The 15,885-nt window shown below is 35.1% G+C and overlaps 1 protein-coding gene across 1 annotated transcript; it reads right to left on the bottom strand.

Annotated features, from left to right (window-relative positions):
- Window positions 1-213: 213 nt before the first annotated feature.
- On the bottom strand, window positions 214-15,834 carry TSPAN19 (tetraspanin 19). The gene is made up of 8 exons (XM_017880706.1): window positions 15,757-15,834; window positions 15,591-15,667; window positions 14,143-14,287; window positions 9,641-9,715; window positions 5,663-5,773; window positions 3,527-3,670; window positions 1,987-2,070; window positions 214-282 (listed from the first exon to the last, which is right to left on the bottom strand). Exons 1-8 carry the CDS (start codon window positions 15,820-15,822, stop codon window positions 214-216), a joined length of 771 nt encoding a protein of 256 aa, XP_017736195.1. The 5' UTR covers window positions 15,823-15,834.
- Window positions 15,835-15,885: the final 51 nt, after the last annotated feature.

Genomic DNA, 15,885 nt, shown 5'->3' with positions numbered 1-15,885 from the left:
ACTTCTGAACTGTAGAATTTAATATTTTGAAAACAAAATTAATATAATTTCATGAATGTTTTATTATAATCAGTAATTCGGTATTATATAATCAATAATTTGAATAGATCTGTTATTTAATAAAATTCAAAACATTTTTGGAATAAAATAATATAATGTGATTATTTTAAGAATTAACTGGTTATTTCTTCTGAACAAATTGAAATCCAAAGGTCACGTTTCTGCATGGATTATATTCTTGATGTGTCTGAAGAAACAAACTGTTAATGAGACTTGGAAAACCTGGAAGAAAAGGGAACAAGAAGAGATCAAAATTTAATCAATGATAAGAGTAATTTATAAAGTTAACACTATATAGTCACCAAAATGCATATTGTAAAGGGAAAAGGGATCAAAACCAGTGAGAAAATTTCAGAATAAGGTACATACAGTTGTAAATAGGAAGTCTGCAAAACGAGTCTTCAAGAATAACCCACCTGTTACCAAGTTCATGTATAGAGGAGAATAAGGAAAAACCTTTAGGTTTTAATTACATTAGCTATCACTGAGCTAGATGCCTTGACAAACTGCTGATGATTTTCTTGTTGTTGTTCGATACCTTTCTAACTATGTCATTAAATGTACAAAACTGCTTCTTTTTGTTATAGACAACGAAAGGTGGTTTGTAAAGGGTAGAAGATAAAATGCGGTGGGGATATTATCCTCTCCATTTTTTCTTAAAATATTCCAGCATGAACGCGATAGAGAATAAACATTTAAAAACAATGATATTAATGTGTATAAAGAATGTCTTAAAAAAAAAAGAATGTCTTGGTCTACTACCATTTTGAGAGTAAAACTGTTACCAATTGAAGAGATGAAAACTTAGATTGGGGATTTCATAGATCAATGCAAAGTCAAATGCTGAATCCTTATCCTATCTTTCAAAAAATGCATTATGTATTTGTTTTAGTGGCATAGTCCCTACAATAAAACTCTATTTACTCTCACAGTTTCTTTGAATCCATAGGCTGCACTTATCCTTTTTTTTTAACCCAAGGGGCCCCTTTTCTTTTTTTTTTTTTTTTTTTTTTTTTTGAGACGAAGTCTCGCTGTCTCCCAGGCTGGAGTGCAGTGGCTGGATTTCGGCTCACTGCAAGCTCCGCCTCCCGGGTTCACACCATTCTCCTGCCTCAGCCTCTCGAGTAGCTGGGACTACAGGCACCCACCATCATGCCCGGCTAATTTTTTGTATTTTTAGTAGAGACGGGGTTTCACTGTGTTAGCCAGGATGGTCTCAATCTCCTGACCTCGTGATCCGCCCACCTCGGCCTCCCAAAGTGCTGGGATTACAGGCGTGAGCCACCGCGCCCAGCTGGCTGCACTTACTCTTAATAGTCTTCACTGAGACTGTAGAATAGTGTCTTGTTTCTGAAACCTAATTCTGCAGTTGACCCCTTTAGGTCATGGAATTTGTCTATTTTGTGTCTCATTGTATATTCGACATCTAGTACAGTACATGACACACAGTAAATGCCCCCCTCTCTCCAAATACATTGAATTAATGAATATATGAGTGAATAGTGGATCTTAACTAAAGTCAAACATCTGCCTAGATTTCAGAAGTCTGCCAACTTGCAGACTGCCCAACATGATGCTCTTATTGTCAATATATGAACATATATATACATGTAAAGATATCTATACATCTATAGATCTATATGTGTGTGTGTATATATATACACAAAGAAAGATAAAAATATAAATAGATACTAGATATCTCAAAGTAATAAAATCACTACCTCCAGGATGACCACTTATTAATAGGCTCCCCCACCTGGCTGATGAAGGGATCACCTATACAACTCTTGGATGTAAAGAGCCTCGAAGTCCTGGCTCTATTATATGAACTTATCTGATTAGGTCTCCACCTGATTGCTCTGCAGTTTATTCTGTATAGTTTATACTTAATATTTTTCATTTTTTAACATATGAACAAAATCTTACCTCTAGAGTTAAAAGTCCAAAGTTAATTCCAATTAAGGTTAACACATTAACATTATACCATGTACTGATTTTATTTTCACAACCCTAAGGAAAAGAAGTTATTCACATTGACATGGAGATGGAAATGATCTTATACGTAAATCTTTACAAAAATAAAAGGTAAACAGAGATTAGTAATTTACCAAAGTGTAAATAGTAAGTCAATATCTAACTGGAGACTGGACTTTTTAGTCCAGAAAGCTTTGTATGGCAGCAGGACATCTCAGTTGCTAATTTTAAAGATGCTAAGATGTTATAATGTAATTAAAATCAGAATTTTATTGCATTTTGGAAAGAGATTTTCTCTTCTGCAGACTATTGTAATTCATCAGAATACAGTAATTTACCCACCAGAAATTCCCCCAGTGGAGGCCTGAAACTACAGACAGTATCAAACCCTAAATATATTGTTTTTTTCTATAGAAACATATAGATAATAGAGTTTAATTTATAAATTAGGCACAAGAGATTAACAACAATAACTAATATAAAATAGAACAATTATAATAATATGCCAGCATTATTATTCTTACACTTTGGGGTCATCATTAAGTAAATTAAGGGTTCTTGAACACAGGCACTGTGATACCTCAACCGTCGTTCTGATAATGAAGATGACTACTAAGTGACTAAGGATGGGTAGCATCTGCAGTGTGAATATACTGGACAAAGGGATGACTCATGTCCCAGGAGGGACAGGGCAGGAAAACACAAGATTTCATCATACTACCCAGAACAGTGTGCAATTTAAAACTTATTATTGTTTATTTCTGGAATTTTCCACTTAATATTTTCAATGGTTGAACTCGCAGAATGTGAAACTGCAGATGGGGCAACTACTATATATACCACCACCTAAAATGGTTATTTCCCAAAGAGTAGATGCTTTTTTAAAAACAATGTAATGTTCCATTTATTTATGAATTAATTATGCAATTGAAACAATATATCTTAAGATTAGAATAAGCTTAATATGTAAACTTTACAAAGTATTAGCAGTTCTTGGGATAGAAACATCTAGTTATCAATGTCCCACACCTGTAAATCACAGTTGCTCCAGAGAACCCTTTACTCTTGCTTCTGCCACACTTACTTGAACCCATCATTGCTGGGGTCCACTCCCTTTAGTTTTTGCCTATCCTTTCACTCCTGGTGTTATAGCTCCCTTTCCAATCTTATGCACCAAGGCTTTGACAAAAGTGCCTCCTCTTTCTGAAGGACTTCTCAAGGAAGGCTGGGGAGAAAGACTGATGATATCCCAAGTTCCAAGAATACATAAATCATATACTTCCAGGAAGTTTAATTACTTTATGTATTATACACTGGAAATAACACTACAATTTACCTAACTACATGTTCAACTTAGGGAAGTAGATTAGGAATGTAGCCACCATCAACAACATTACTTTTATATCAAAATTTGCTCAGAATTCTAAATTGACTTGCAAAATAAACAAACAAAATACTATACATACTTGGAGAAGACTAGATTTATCTTTACCTCGAGGTAAGTTGCATTCAATGGCTCATCACAAAACCATTTTCTTAAAGTAGACTTTGTGCAAGAACATGGCACCTGTTCTGAATTTTCTTTGTTCTTATTCTTTATCCAGTCTGTGTAATTATGTTGGCCACAACACTGTAACTAGGAAAAAGCTTGTATGAATTTTACCATAAAATGTTCAAAATGCAGTTAATTATATGAGATTAATATTGAAGTGATTTTTGTGATGAAGATAACTCATTAATTTTTCCTCATGAATACGTAATGAATTAAATAAATAAGTATATTTGTGTTTATTTAATTCATTACTTTGTTTCCGCTATTATTGTTGTTAACCATAGCTAAAGATTTCTGCTCACATTAGTGACTTGTGATTGGATAGAATTATTACATCTGAATTTTATCCAGGATAGAAGATACACTTGATATGCTTACATATAAATGATGCTTAGGGCCATAATATAAAACAATCACCTGAGCCATATCCTGCTCCTAACTATAGCAGTTCTCTTTGTATTTAAAGCATATGCAGTCATACATGTTTGGTATACCTAAAAAGAGATTCAGGGTAATATCTACTTTTCTAGGATTAATGTGAGATGTTAACTTTCAATTTTGTATTGTGTGAAAATTACCATAAAGAATCAAAAGAGGATAGTAAAAATAGTCATAAAATGATCCAACTTTTAAGAAATGTCTCATTCGCAGTACTGATTCTGGAATCCTATCAAGTAGAGTTAGGAGGATATGAAAGAATCAGTTTACATATTTGTCACTTTGGAAATAAGAGAAAGGTGAAGTAATTGTTTTCTAAACTTTTATGGAAAATGATAACATTAGTACTGCTTATGTTTACAATATATACCAACAATCTTTGCACAATTCTAGTAAATGCTGATAACTAAAATAGTGATTGAGAGTTAGGTTACTGAAAGTTAGCTTAAACAAACAAATCTACATATATTATCTCAGTTATATTAATGGCTAGGAACTGACAGCTGGAATTTCACTAATAGTAGTGATATGATATACAGAATTGTTTCCTCATCATTTTCTGACCATAGAAAGGTTCACTCCTCTACTGTAAGTTGTAATGCAGTCTGAAAATACAACACATGTACGGATTATATACATAAGAGAAGACGATGATGAGTAAAAGTATTTGTAATTACATTTTGATTATCTTAAAATTTATTTCCATTATCATATGTACTAAAAATAACTATTTTTCATGTGAGGGATATAATATATCAGTAAAGAGTATAGAATCTAGTGTCAGATTGGGTGGGTTTGAATCTTGGCTCTGCCACTTATTAGATGTGCAATCCTCATTAAATTGCTAAATTTCTCAGTTTTTCATCTATAAAATGAGGATAACAGTTCCTATGTTATAGGGTTGGGAGGATTGAATTAGCTAATATATGCAAAGCACTTACAAACAAGTCTGGGACTATGTAAATGTTTGCTATTTTTTTAATTGGGCACTTATTATATTCTAGGTGCTGATCTATTTCTGTAAACCATTTGGTTGACAATACCCTTCTCTTACCCTTCCACTGCACCTGTCCGGAAAAAACCTGCACTGTGAAATAATAATCTTAAAAAATTTGCTAAAAAGTATTAGTTGCATTTATGCCGTGGATCCAAGCCTTTCTATATATCGTGTATGTTACTGCATTTATTCCTGCCAACCAGAGGTAGGGGTTAGTATGCTCATTTTACGAATGTGGAACTATGAGTTTAAGAGGGTTACTTGTCCAGAACTACAAAGCTACTTCACAGCCATCCCGGTATTCGGACTCAAATGGTAACCACCATGCTGCCAGCAGAGACTACTGCTTAGACTTGTCTCCCATCAGGTGTGGCAGGATAGACTACCCTACTTGGCAAAAGACCAGCAGCACTTTTCCAGGTGAAACCAAGTTAAAATGCACATCAATTAACACAGGAGTTACAAAAGGCAGATATAACTCAAGATTTGTAAGTGGGGAGAATGCCCTTTTTGCCCAGTTTGTTTGAAAGAAATACAACAAACTCTCATTCCTCTGCCCCATCCCCTGCCCTGACCTATTCTCTCTTCTGCCCCACAGTGATCAACACTGACATCTAATTTTTAAGTTAATTTCATCTTACTGTTTTCTGTAAAGCATTCAGAATAGTCCACTTGTTTATATCTTCAGGCTTATCTTTAGATCCATACTCAGAAATGACAAAATCAATTTTGTCATGCCATAGTTGCTGAACCTGTAGAAAATTGTATTAAAATGAAAATTTCATAGAAATGTATCCATAAAATTTCATAGAAATTGATGGTTCCTCAAGAGTACCATCATGAGAGAATATTCAATATTACTTTTCTGTTTATTTCTTTTTAAAATAACTTTTTAACAATTTCAGTGGGTATCAAAGCATATGGCTTTTCAATTCGTAATCTATAGGAAGAATATATTAGGCTCATTTTACAATTAAGGAAGAAGTAATGTGCTATTCTCATGCATATCTAAGGGAAATTTCTTCTCATACTCTCAGGAAAACACTGCAAAAGTCTTTTAAATAAGCCAAAAAAGTTTGTTGAGTGTCTTTTCAATGGACACTAGGCTTTTTCTGGCAAACTTCAACATTCCTTGATTCTGTGGGGGGTCTGTACTGTACTTTTCATGATTTATAATTTATTTTACAACTTTAGAAGTTGTAGAAAACTGTGGTTATGCAAATTATACTTGGTCAGACAAATGTATATTTTTCTCGGTGAAGGTATATTTAATTCCTTCTCTCTCCAAACCTGTTTTGCATCTATTAAGTGATGGCCTATGTAAATGTCCTCTTTGGATTCTCCTTTGAATTAATTTTTATACCGTACTGATTCTCTCATTAATTAAGATGTCAAAATGATTGACTTCTGAAATCTGCATATTTCCACAAAATTATGATTTTAAGTTTTAAATATTACCCTTTTGTAATACTATCAGGCCTCAGAATACAATACTCCAAAATATAGCACCTTTGTATGCTGAGTATTTTAAGCTCAAGGAAATTGAGAAAACTGCAGAAGCAGGAAGATCACTTTCTGACCTTCTCCTGCCTTTCTTCCATGAGGCAGGTCATAAAAGAATCCTCACTGGCCGGGCGTGGTGGTTCACGCCTGTAATCCCAGCACTTTGGGAGGCCGAGGCAGGTAGGCAGGTGGATCATGAGGTCAAGAGATTGAGACAATCCTTGCAAACATGGTGAAACCCCGCCTCTACTAAAAATACAAAAACTAGTTGGGCGTGGTGGTGCATGCCTGTAGTCCCAGCTACTTGGGAGACTGAGGCAGGAGAATCACTTGAACCCAGGAGGCAGAGGTTGCAGTGAGCTGAGATGCACCACTCTACTCCAGCATGGGTGACAGAGCGAGTCTCCATCTCAAAAAAAAAAAAAAAAAAAAAAAAAAGGAATTCTCTGACCCATTTTCCCTGAAGGTATAGCATAAGATCCTCATTCCAGAGTGGTTCTATCCTATACGCAGAAGCCAAGAAGCATCTGAACAGACAGGCCTTGCTAAATTTCTCCCAGTTTATTACCATTAAATTATATGCTTTTGTCTTCCAATCACACTTTCACATGACTATCCACGAAAATAGATTTCCTTGGATCTCTGAGTCTTTATTTTTTGGTTAAGTAAATTTGTTATGCTTTTCGTTTGTTAGTTTGTCTTTTGTTATAGGGATCTCAGCCAAGCACCTTGTGATGGATGAAGTATAACTTTTTCTCTCCTACAATACTAATACAAAAATGATCAGATTTGGATGGGGATAAACAAAACTCTGCAATTTCAAAATCAAGGTAATGCAAAGGTAGAATGATTATTGTAGTAACTTAAGCATTTACAAATTTATATAATTTTTTATAACAAATTACTAATTTGGTCCTCAATAATACCAAAAGGTAGGAAGAAAAGATATTATTACCATTTTATGAATGGGAATACGGACACTCAGGGAATTTAATTATTCACTTTTGTTTACAAGGAGCTGAGACTTCAAATATGATCATTTGAGTACTAGTCTAATGATTTTTACTGAATTATGCTGTCTTTGACAATAAAAACTAAGTAACTGGTGGGAATATCACAATAATTATAAAAGGCATGTAAACTAAAATCTTACTTAGTTACTTATATATCTGTATTTTAATACATTTAAGAAGACTAGAATAATGAAAAGGAGAATTTAAATCTATTTTATACTCTGTTCATTTTTATTTAGAATAAATAAAATATATAGTGCTGTTGGCAGTGTGTGGGGGGTGAAACTTATGGCCTCGTTTTGTTTCTAAAACATTATTTGGGAGATCCAGAGTGCATATAAATGACAACTTCATACATAAGTACTTTCATATGTAACCTATGTGACTAATGTATAAATAAAATTCCTTTATGCTTACTCAATTTGGTAAGCATCTATTAAAGGCCTAGTGTATCTTCCACACTGAGTTAGGTACTGTAAATGACATAAAAGATTTAGAGGCTCTTAAGAACTTAATCCAGTTTGAATGCAGAACACAAATTGATGTAAACAAAGATGTTAGCTCTGGGGTCAGCTAATGAGTATTTGAGTCTAGGCTCTGTCATTTGGCCATGAAATACTTTAACAAGCATTTCTAATCTCAAAGCCTCAGTTTTCTCTTCTATAAAGCAGTACTTACGGTGCATCTCTAGGGGTTGCTATGAGGATTAATAATACAATGGCTATAGTGTTTATCACAGTCTCTGGCACATGGTAGTTATTAATCAGTTCTTATTTCCAATACAGAGAGAGATACAGGAGTCTGTGCATAACATTGAAGCAAATATGGGTGACTGATAAACTATATTTACATGTTGATAGCTCTTATGTGTCATATTTATGTTCTACCATGAGGTTGAAAAATCTGAGGATGATAGATTGGGATTTGGTGTTTTGCCAGCAAAACAGCTTTCTAAAACTTAACTGCTGCAGCCAACATACCTTTAAAACTCACACACACACACATACACACACACACACACACACACACACACATTTTAGATGTGGAGAAAAGTAATTTTAGGTCTAAATGCCAAGCCATTAACAGTAGGCACTGGATGATGAGCTGTCCAGTAAAGAATGAAGTTGGAGGGCAATGGTGTCATACAGGAAAGATATTTTTTTGAACTTTGGCCATTACAGAGGAGTATAGATAGATATAAAGAAAATCTAGGAACCATATAAATTAATCAAGAAATCCTTCAAGATCAAGTAAGGTGAGGGAAGAGAACTCTTGAGTAGCTACTCTACAACTGAAACTTGACACACTGTCAGTTAATGACAACTCTGTAAGGTAGGTAGGTATTAATTATATTTTACAGATAAGGACCTAGGCTCAGAGCTGTAAAGTAGGTTGTTGATCCCTAATCATATTCATATCTGTATGACTTCAAGTACATATTCATCTTACTATAGGACAATTAATCTCCCATGATACAAGATAGACCTTGACTGAACTGAAATACTGAAATTTCTTAAAGGATGAAAAGTAACTGTAGGTTGTAACAGGTAAGTTTTGTTGACCAAAAGTTTTTCCAGGCTTATTGTATGCTGTTTTGAACTAAATTTGATAAACCTAAATCTTGCTCTAATTAATTTAATCACTCATCACTCTACCTGCGGAAAATACAGGAATTATTCAGTATGTCTTGTTTAAGTGAAATTGCTAAATTTCAAATTAGTTAGAGTCTAAATTTGTTTCTTTGCAAAAATATAATACCGTGATTGGGTCAGTAGTGGTAGCCAGAGTTGGTAGGAGGAGACGGGTAAAAATTTGAACTTCTAAATCTCAGTACCACCTCCTCTTCCTCAATACTGTTTGATATTTAAAGCTACTTTCTAATCATATGTAAATGGAGTTTAAGGCAAGTTCCCCTATCTACCCTTTTCTGTCTGACTCCTGGCCCCTTCCTATACTCTAGTATTTTCATTGAATATTATTTTCCCCTAAATAAATTTACCTTTGGCTTTTAATATAGGATCAATAGTCTCAATACTCTAAGGTATCCAATTTCCTTTAAGCTTCAAATAACAGGATATATTGATAAGGATTTACTTTCCATACCTCCTCTTTCTTTGTGAAGATGAATGCTGAAAGTACAACCTGAACACCAAAGACCCATGTTATCAATACTGCATACTAAAACAAAAGAAAAATAGAGATGATGACTATGCTACTAATATATATTTTGTATGCTCAAATAATAGGAAAACACACACCATTGGAAATATGTAACCATAAAGTATATATGGGTATTGCTGAGGGTTCCTGCCTTCACAAATATGAATGAAATTAGGGAAATAGCAAGGCAAAGTAAAAAACAAACGAACATTTAGGTAAGAGCAAGAGAGAAAGAAGTGATAGTAATTAATGAGCACCTTGGTCCAATAGAGTTGCCAATGATGCCATCTTAATTCAGTTATAAAACTATTATAGGGTGAATTTAATTATCTTCACCTCACATTATTTTGCTGAAACTAAAGACTCACTAAATTTCTGATGTACTATTTAAACCCATGCAGAAAGTATAACAAAAGCAACTGCAATAATAAAACTTAATTCTGTACATACATTTGGACTATTTCCTGAAAACTAAAATACTTGTATCTAAACCAAATAAAATAATTTTTTATATTTATTAGACTGTTTAATTTTAAAAAAATATACGGCCACTTTAGTCTTCTTCATAGCTATTGTCAACCTAAAAAAAGGCACAAAAGAAAATTATCTCTAAATATGTTGAGTTATTCAAGAATAAGAAATAAAGATTTATATTCCAGATTGCATGAAATGGTAAACTACCAGTTCATTCTGTGAGGAGAGGGTAGAGAGAAGTATTTAGTAGCAAAAAGGGTGAGATTGACATAAACTGCTTAGAAACAGAGTTTATTGGTTCTAAAGATTCAAAGCCAGAGTTGTTGTCAGTTCACTGGTAGAGATGCCATGACTGGTCAAGTGCTCTTCCAAGAACATCTTATCGGAATTACTGCAGTCCTAAGGAATATCAAGTCATAAACATTATAAAAGCAGGAGATGACTGAAGTCAGTTTCCAGCTGGGAGTTTTCAGAAAGTCCTTAGAAACAGTATTTATTTCAGACATGTAGCATAAGCCTCCTCTCCTTTAGACTTTACTGGCTCTATTTTGTCTGGGTCTGACAAAAGTGATTTCCTGCTGGTATCGGCAACTTTTACACAGCACATATTAATATATAAGATTTAGAATTCAGCTGGGTGCCGTGGCTCACGGCTGTAATCCCAGCACTTTGGGAGGCCAAGGCGGGCAGATTCCTTCAGGTCAGGAGTTCAAGACCAGCCTGGCCCACATGGTAAAATCCTGTCTCTACTAAAAATACAAAAATCGTGGCTCGCACCTGTAATTCCAGCTACTTGGGAATCTGAGGCAGGGGAATCGCTTGAAGCTGGAAGGTAGAGGTTGCAGTAAGCCGAGATTGTGCTACTGCACTTCAGCCTAGCGACAGAGCGAGACTTCATCTCAAAAAAACAAAAAAGAAAAAAGGAAAAACAAGATTTAGAATTCATAATAATTTTAAAAGTAAGCGGTCTGAATATTTACTAGGCAAAATATAAGTACTAATGATTTACTTTATTATTTATTTACTTTTACTTGGCCCTCACAGAGAGAAAATTATTTAATTACACATATTTTATACATTTAATACCTTAAAATATCAGACCAAAATTTTCTTCTTGGCATAAGTTATGTTTCCTAGTTTCAGAGAAAAAAAAATTCAGAGACAAAAACGTGCTCTTTACATCTATTTAGATGTTCAGATTTTAACTTCTACATGCAATATCTCACTTAATCTTATACTAATAAGGGATTGGGAACAGTAGGAAAATTGTATGAAACTTTTTTTTTTTTTTGAGATGGAGTCTGCTCTGTGGCCCGGGCTGGAGTGTAGTGATGCAATCTCTGTTCACTGAAACCTTCGCCTCCTGGGTTCAAGCGATTCTCATGCCTCAGCCTCCCTAGTAGCTGGGATTACCAGTGCCCACCACCACGCCAGGCTAATTTTTGTGTTTTTAGTAGAGACGGGGTTTCACCGTGGTGGCCGGGCTGGTCTCCAACTACTGACCTCAGGTGATCTGCCTGCCTTGGCCTCCCAAAATTGTTGGGATTACAGGTGTGAGCCATCTTAGATCAGAGTAGGAGTATGTAAAATCACCTTTAAGACATGGAATAGCTTTTTTTTTTTTTTTTTGACGGAGTTTTGCTCTTTTTGCCCAGGCTGGAGTGCAATGGTGTGATCTCAGCTCACTGCCACCTCCACCTCCCGGGTTCAAGCAATTCTCCTGCTTCAGCCTCCCAAGTAGCTGGGATTACAGGTGCCTGCCACCATGCCCGGCTAATTTTTTGTATTTTTAGAAGAGACAGGGTTTCACCATGTTGGCCAGGATGGTCTTGATTTCTTGACCTTGTGATCCGCCCGCCTCGGCCTCCTAAAGTGCTGGGATTACAGGTGTGAACCACTGCGCCCAAGACGTGGAATAGCTTTTAGGCCTATAATATTTGCCCATAAGTTGACTGTGTGAATTAATTTGGTTCAGGGAAAAATAGATTCATCAGAAAAATATTGGTAAATTCAGAGAGTGTCACAATGGCCAAATTAGCAGTACCCTTCCATGGAATGTCTAGAAGGAATGGTGGTATCTTGGTTCCAGGCCCTAATCTGTCAGATCCTATGTTCATGTGTATCCTTATAATGATATCTATTAGGCTTTCTCATTCAGATGCCATTAATATTTGAATTATATGAGGCAGAAACTTAGGAAATGTTTGTTTTTCTCCCTCTACTTTTCCCCTTCCTTGCCTATCCTCTACCCCCTACATTGTAACATTGTATAAGTAGTAGACTCTGCATTTCCTTTGCCTACATGGAAATTTGTGACAAGAAGAAAAAATCAAGATTTTCTTGTAAGCCATTTCTGTCCTGGTTTTTATATCCCAAATCTGAAGCTCAGTGAGAAAATTATGCTAAGGATCCTGGAAAGAGAGAAAGATAAGATTTGAGAAGAAAGGGTTGGCCTTGGAGGAGAAGAATAGGAGAGAGTAAAGTCTCTTCTTAGACTAAAAAGATTTTGAGGTGGAATCTGGATGTCTGTGGGTTTTCAGAGCAACAGCATAGTCCTTGGAATCCTGGCACTGCCCTGGTAAGGTGGTAAAACCCCAGAGGGAAATCAGGGTCCATACCTAAAATGCCTGTCCCAGGGTAATATTCAAATAATAGTAGAAATTATTATTAATAGGCAGCAACTGATTCCTATGCCAGGTGTACCTCCTAATTGCTGTGTCACTAGGGAGGCTCACTGTCTCAGGGAAGGAAGACTGAAGGAATGGAACTGAGGTATTGGTTATTTACCAATATTTCACAAAAGGGTTTCACTGGTATGCCTGTACTTGTAAATACTGGATGAATAGCAGCCCTACCTTTGCCACCCACACCTTTCAAAGAGCAGAGTGGCTACACCTGAAGGGACCTTGTGACCTGGGAAAGTGAGTGTGTTTGTGGTAAGTGGCATAGACTGGTAACTAGTGTCCAGGGTGACCACCCAGACTTTCAGTGCTCCATAAAAGCTCAGTGTCTCTGCATTCTTCCTGGTAAGGGACAAAATGACAGCAGCTGAACTTCCTATCTGCTTGGTTGCAAATTAAAATCAATTTGATTTAGAGAAAAATGTAAAGGCTATATTTCATCTGAGTATGTGAATTGGGATCCATAACTGCCACATGTATGGTAATTGGCTCATGTCCAGGTCAGTACTCTGGAATATAGTTTGTCTTTTCACATTACAAGCCTTGAGAGAAATAGTGCACAAGCCAGATGCTACAGTCTGCCTCTTTCAGTAATTATAGTTCTCTTTTAAAAATAACAATTTGTGATCTCAATTATAAGTTACCTTTCATGGCAATGATAGACACTATTATTAAAGAGGGGAGGAAAAGAGTGGGGCAAGGGTTGAAAAAGTAACTGCTGGTTACTGTGCTCACTCACTAGCTGGGTCACAGGATCAATCGAATTCCAAACCTCAGCATCATGCAATATACCCATGTAATAAACTTTCACGTGTACCCTGAATATACAATAAAAGTTGAAATTATAAAAAAATACATACATACGTAAGTTACCTTTCCTCGTGCCATGCCCACAAAGAGAAAAATGTGCTGACTATAGATCATGTTTCTTTTACCCTGGTAAGCTACATTGCTCATTGACTTAAATATACTTTATTCTAATTCTAGCCTTTGGATTCTTAAGTTTGGTGAATTGTAGTTCACCCTAGGAGACAGAGAGTCCTATTGACTCTGTTGAAAAGTAAATGTCCGAATGTGCTGAGGTACAGATTCAGTTCATAGAAAACTCACTGAGAAAGTCCTATCTGGAAAAGTGACTTTGTTGGAGGGAGGAGGGTGTGCTTCATTTGAATTGCTCTAAGGACATACTCTACTGCAGTGCCATGGTAATATAAGTCACTATTCATTTGTGTAACTTAGATAATTAAAAATCTAAGATAAAAATTCAAGCTATTGACGTAAAATACGTACCACAATTAGGAGCCATCTGATTTCGTTGTGAATTCCTATATAACCCAATAGACAAAAAAGAACAGTAGAAGACCCCACTCCAATCAAAATTTGAGAAATAGATACTATGAAGTGATTATTTTCATCCGTGAAAAGAACAAAATTACTTATTATGAAGTGGTATTTTTATATGAAGTGGTATTTTATTTTCTATTTAACAATAATTACAGCAACCAAAAGTTTTTCTGAGCAGCTGTTGCCAAACCACCAGGATTCTCTCTCTATCCCTCTGTCTCTCTTTCTCTCTCTTTCTCTGTCTCTCAATTTTTGACCTCATGTACCAGCTCTTACTTTTAGAAACAACCTTTCTTCCTGTTCTGACATGAAGAGAATTTCTTAAATTTCAGATATCTTTACCCTTATCCTCCCTGTCTTCTATGATAGAAGAAATTTTTTTTCTAAGATCTCATCTATGTCTAATGTATATTCAAACATTCATGTATTCATTCATTCATCAAAAATCTTTAGAACCTAATATGTGTGAGTTAGATGTATACACCCTGAATTTATTGCTAATATGATCCCTTTCAAACTATATTTTAGTTTTCCCCATCTAGACTGTGAGCCCTCAGTGCTAGATATTATATATATTTATCCAGTCAACAGGCTGCCTGTTGAATGCTTGGTGCTGTGGCACAAACAGCAGAACAGTAAATGCTCAACAAATGATTGTTTTAAAAAAGAAGGATGGATAAATGAATTAAATATGTGGGAGGTGTTATGGGAGAACAGTGTAGGCAGTGGTGTGCTGGAGTGAGCTTGTATTGGCTCATAAAAGCCAATTGTGATATTTTCAGGAAATCTGCAAGCCAAGTGAATTCACTTTGACACCTTCAAACTGGCCATTGAGGAACTGCTTTTATCATGTCAATCATGTGCTATATACATTAAAACATTGTAAACTACAGTGTATTTAAAAGTACAGTGCTAGTTAGAATTAAAACAATGAGAAGAGAAAAGAGAAACCATCTTCCTCCTAAAATCTCCCAGTGTTCTTCTTCTCAGTTTAAGGGGTCACTACAGGTTATATCTTCTACCTATGCTTTGAATTCTCACAATATTTTTAGTGATCAGATCAGAGTAATTAGCATATCCATTCATCTCAAATATGTATCATTTTTGTGTGTTGGGAATAATCAATATTCTTCTAGCTATTTGTGACTATGTAATACATTATTGTTAACTACAGTCATCCTACAGTAGTATAGAACACTAGAACTTTTTTCTTCTATCTAGCTGTAATTTTGTATCCTTTAACAAATCTCTGCAACTGATGAAGACTTTCAGAGGGAATGCTAGACAACACTTGATAAATTCCAGAGAAATACTGCCACCTGCTGAATAAATTGTGTATACAACTGTTTAAAATGGAATGTCTGTTTCACTGAGAGATAAACAAAAATAGATACATACCAAAAGCTGTTAAAAAATTATTTCTATCTAATAAAAGCCATGCACCAAATCCCATGAATATAAGTCCAAGAACCTAAAAAAAGAAAGTCAATGCTTATTTTTTTTTGTAATTGCCTAACAATAGATACATTTTCTTTACTATATAATTATGAAGATTCTTACCAGGAAAGCTCCATTAATGAGATTAAGAAAGTACTTAATAATTATTGTTTTGTTATTTCTTAACATTATTTTTCTTCCAAGATATGGATGATTCTGAAAAGACAACCATAACTTTTTTAATAAACATTC

The sequence above is a fragment of the Rhinopithecus bieti genome, unplaced genomic scaffold, assembly GCF_001698545.2.
Source record: "Rhinopithecus bieti isolate Rb0 unplaced genomic scaffold, ASM169854v2 scaffold_11966, whole genome shotgun sequence".
NCBI classification, from domain to species: Eukaryota; Metazoa; Chordata; class Mammalia; order Primates; family Cercopithecidae; genus Rhinopithecus; species Rhinopithecus bieti.
The sequence above is the reverse complement of the archived record's forward strand: the minus strand, read 5'-3'. Positions and strand labels throughout refer to the sequence as shown.

Excerpts from the sequence above, each read along its gene's own strand:
- TSPAN19 (XM_017880706.1), bottom strand. The coding sequence starts at position 15,822 with ATGTTAAGAAATAACAAAACAATAATTATTAAGTACTTTCTTAATCTC. Across the intron at positions 5,774-9,640 it reads TCTTCACAAAGAAAGAGGAG|GTTCAGCAACTATGGCATGA; the intron begins GTATGGAAAGTA and ends AATTTTCTACAG. Across the intron at positions 2,071-3,526 it reads TGAATGCAACTTACCTCGAG|GGTTGTGAAAATAAAATCAG; the intron begins GTAAAGATAAAT and ends TCTTTTCCTTAG.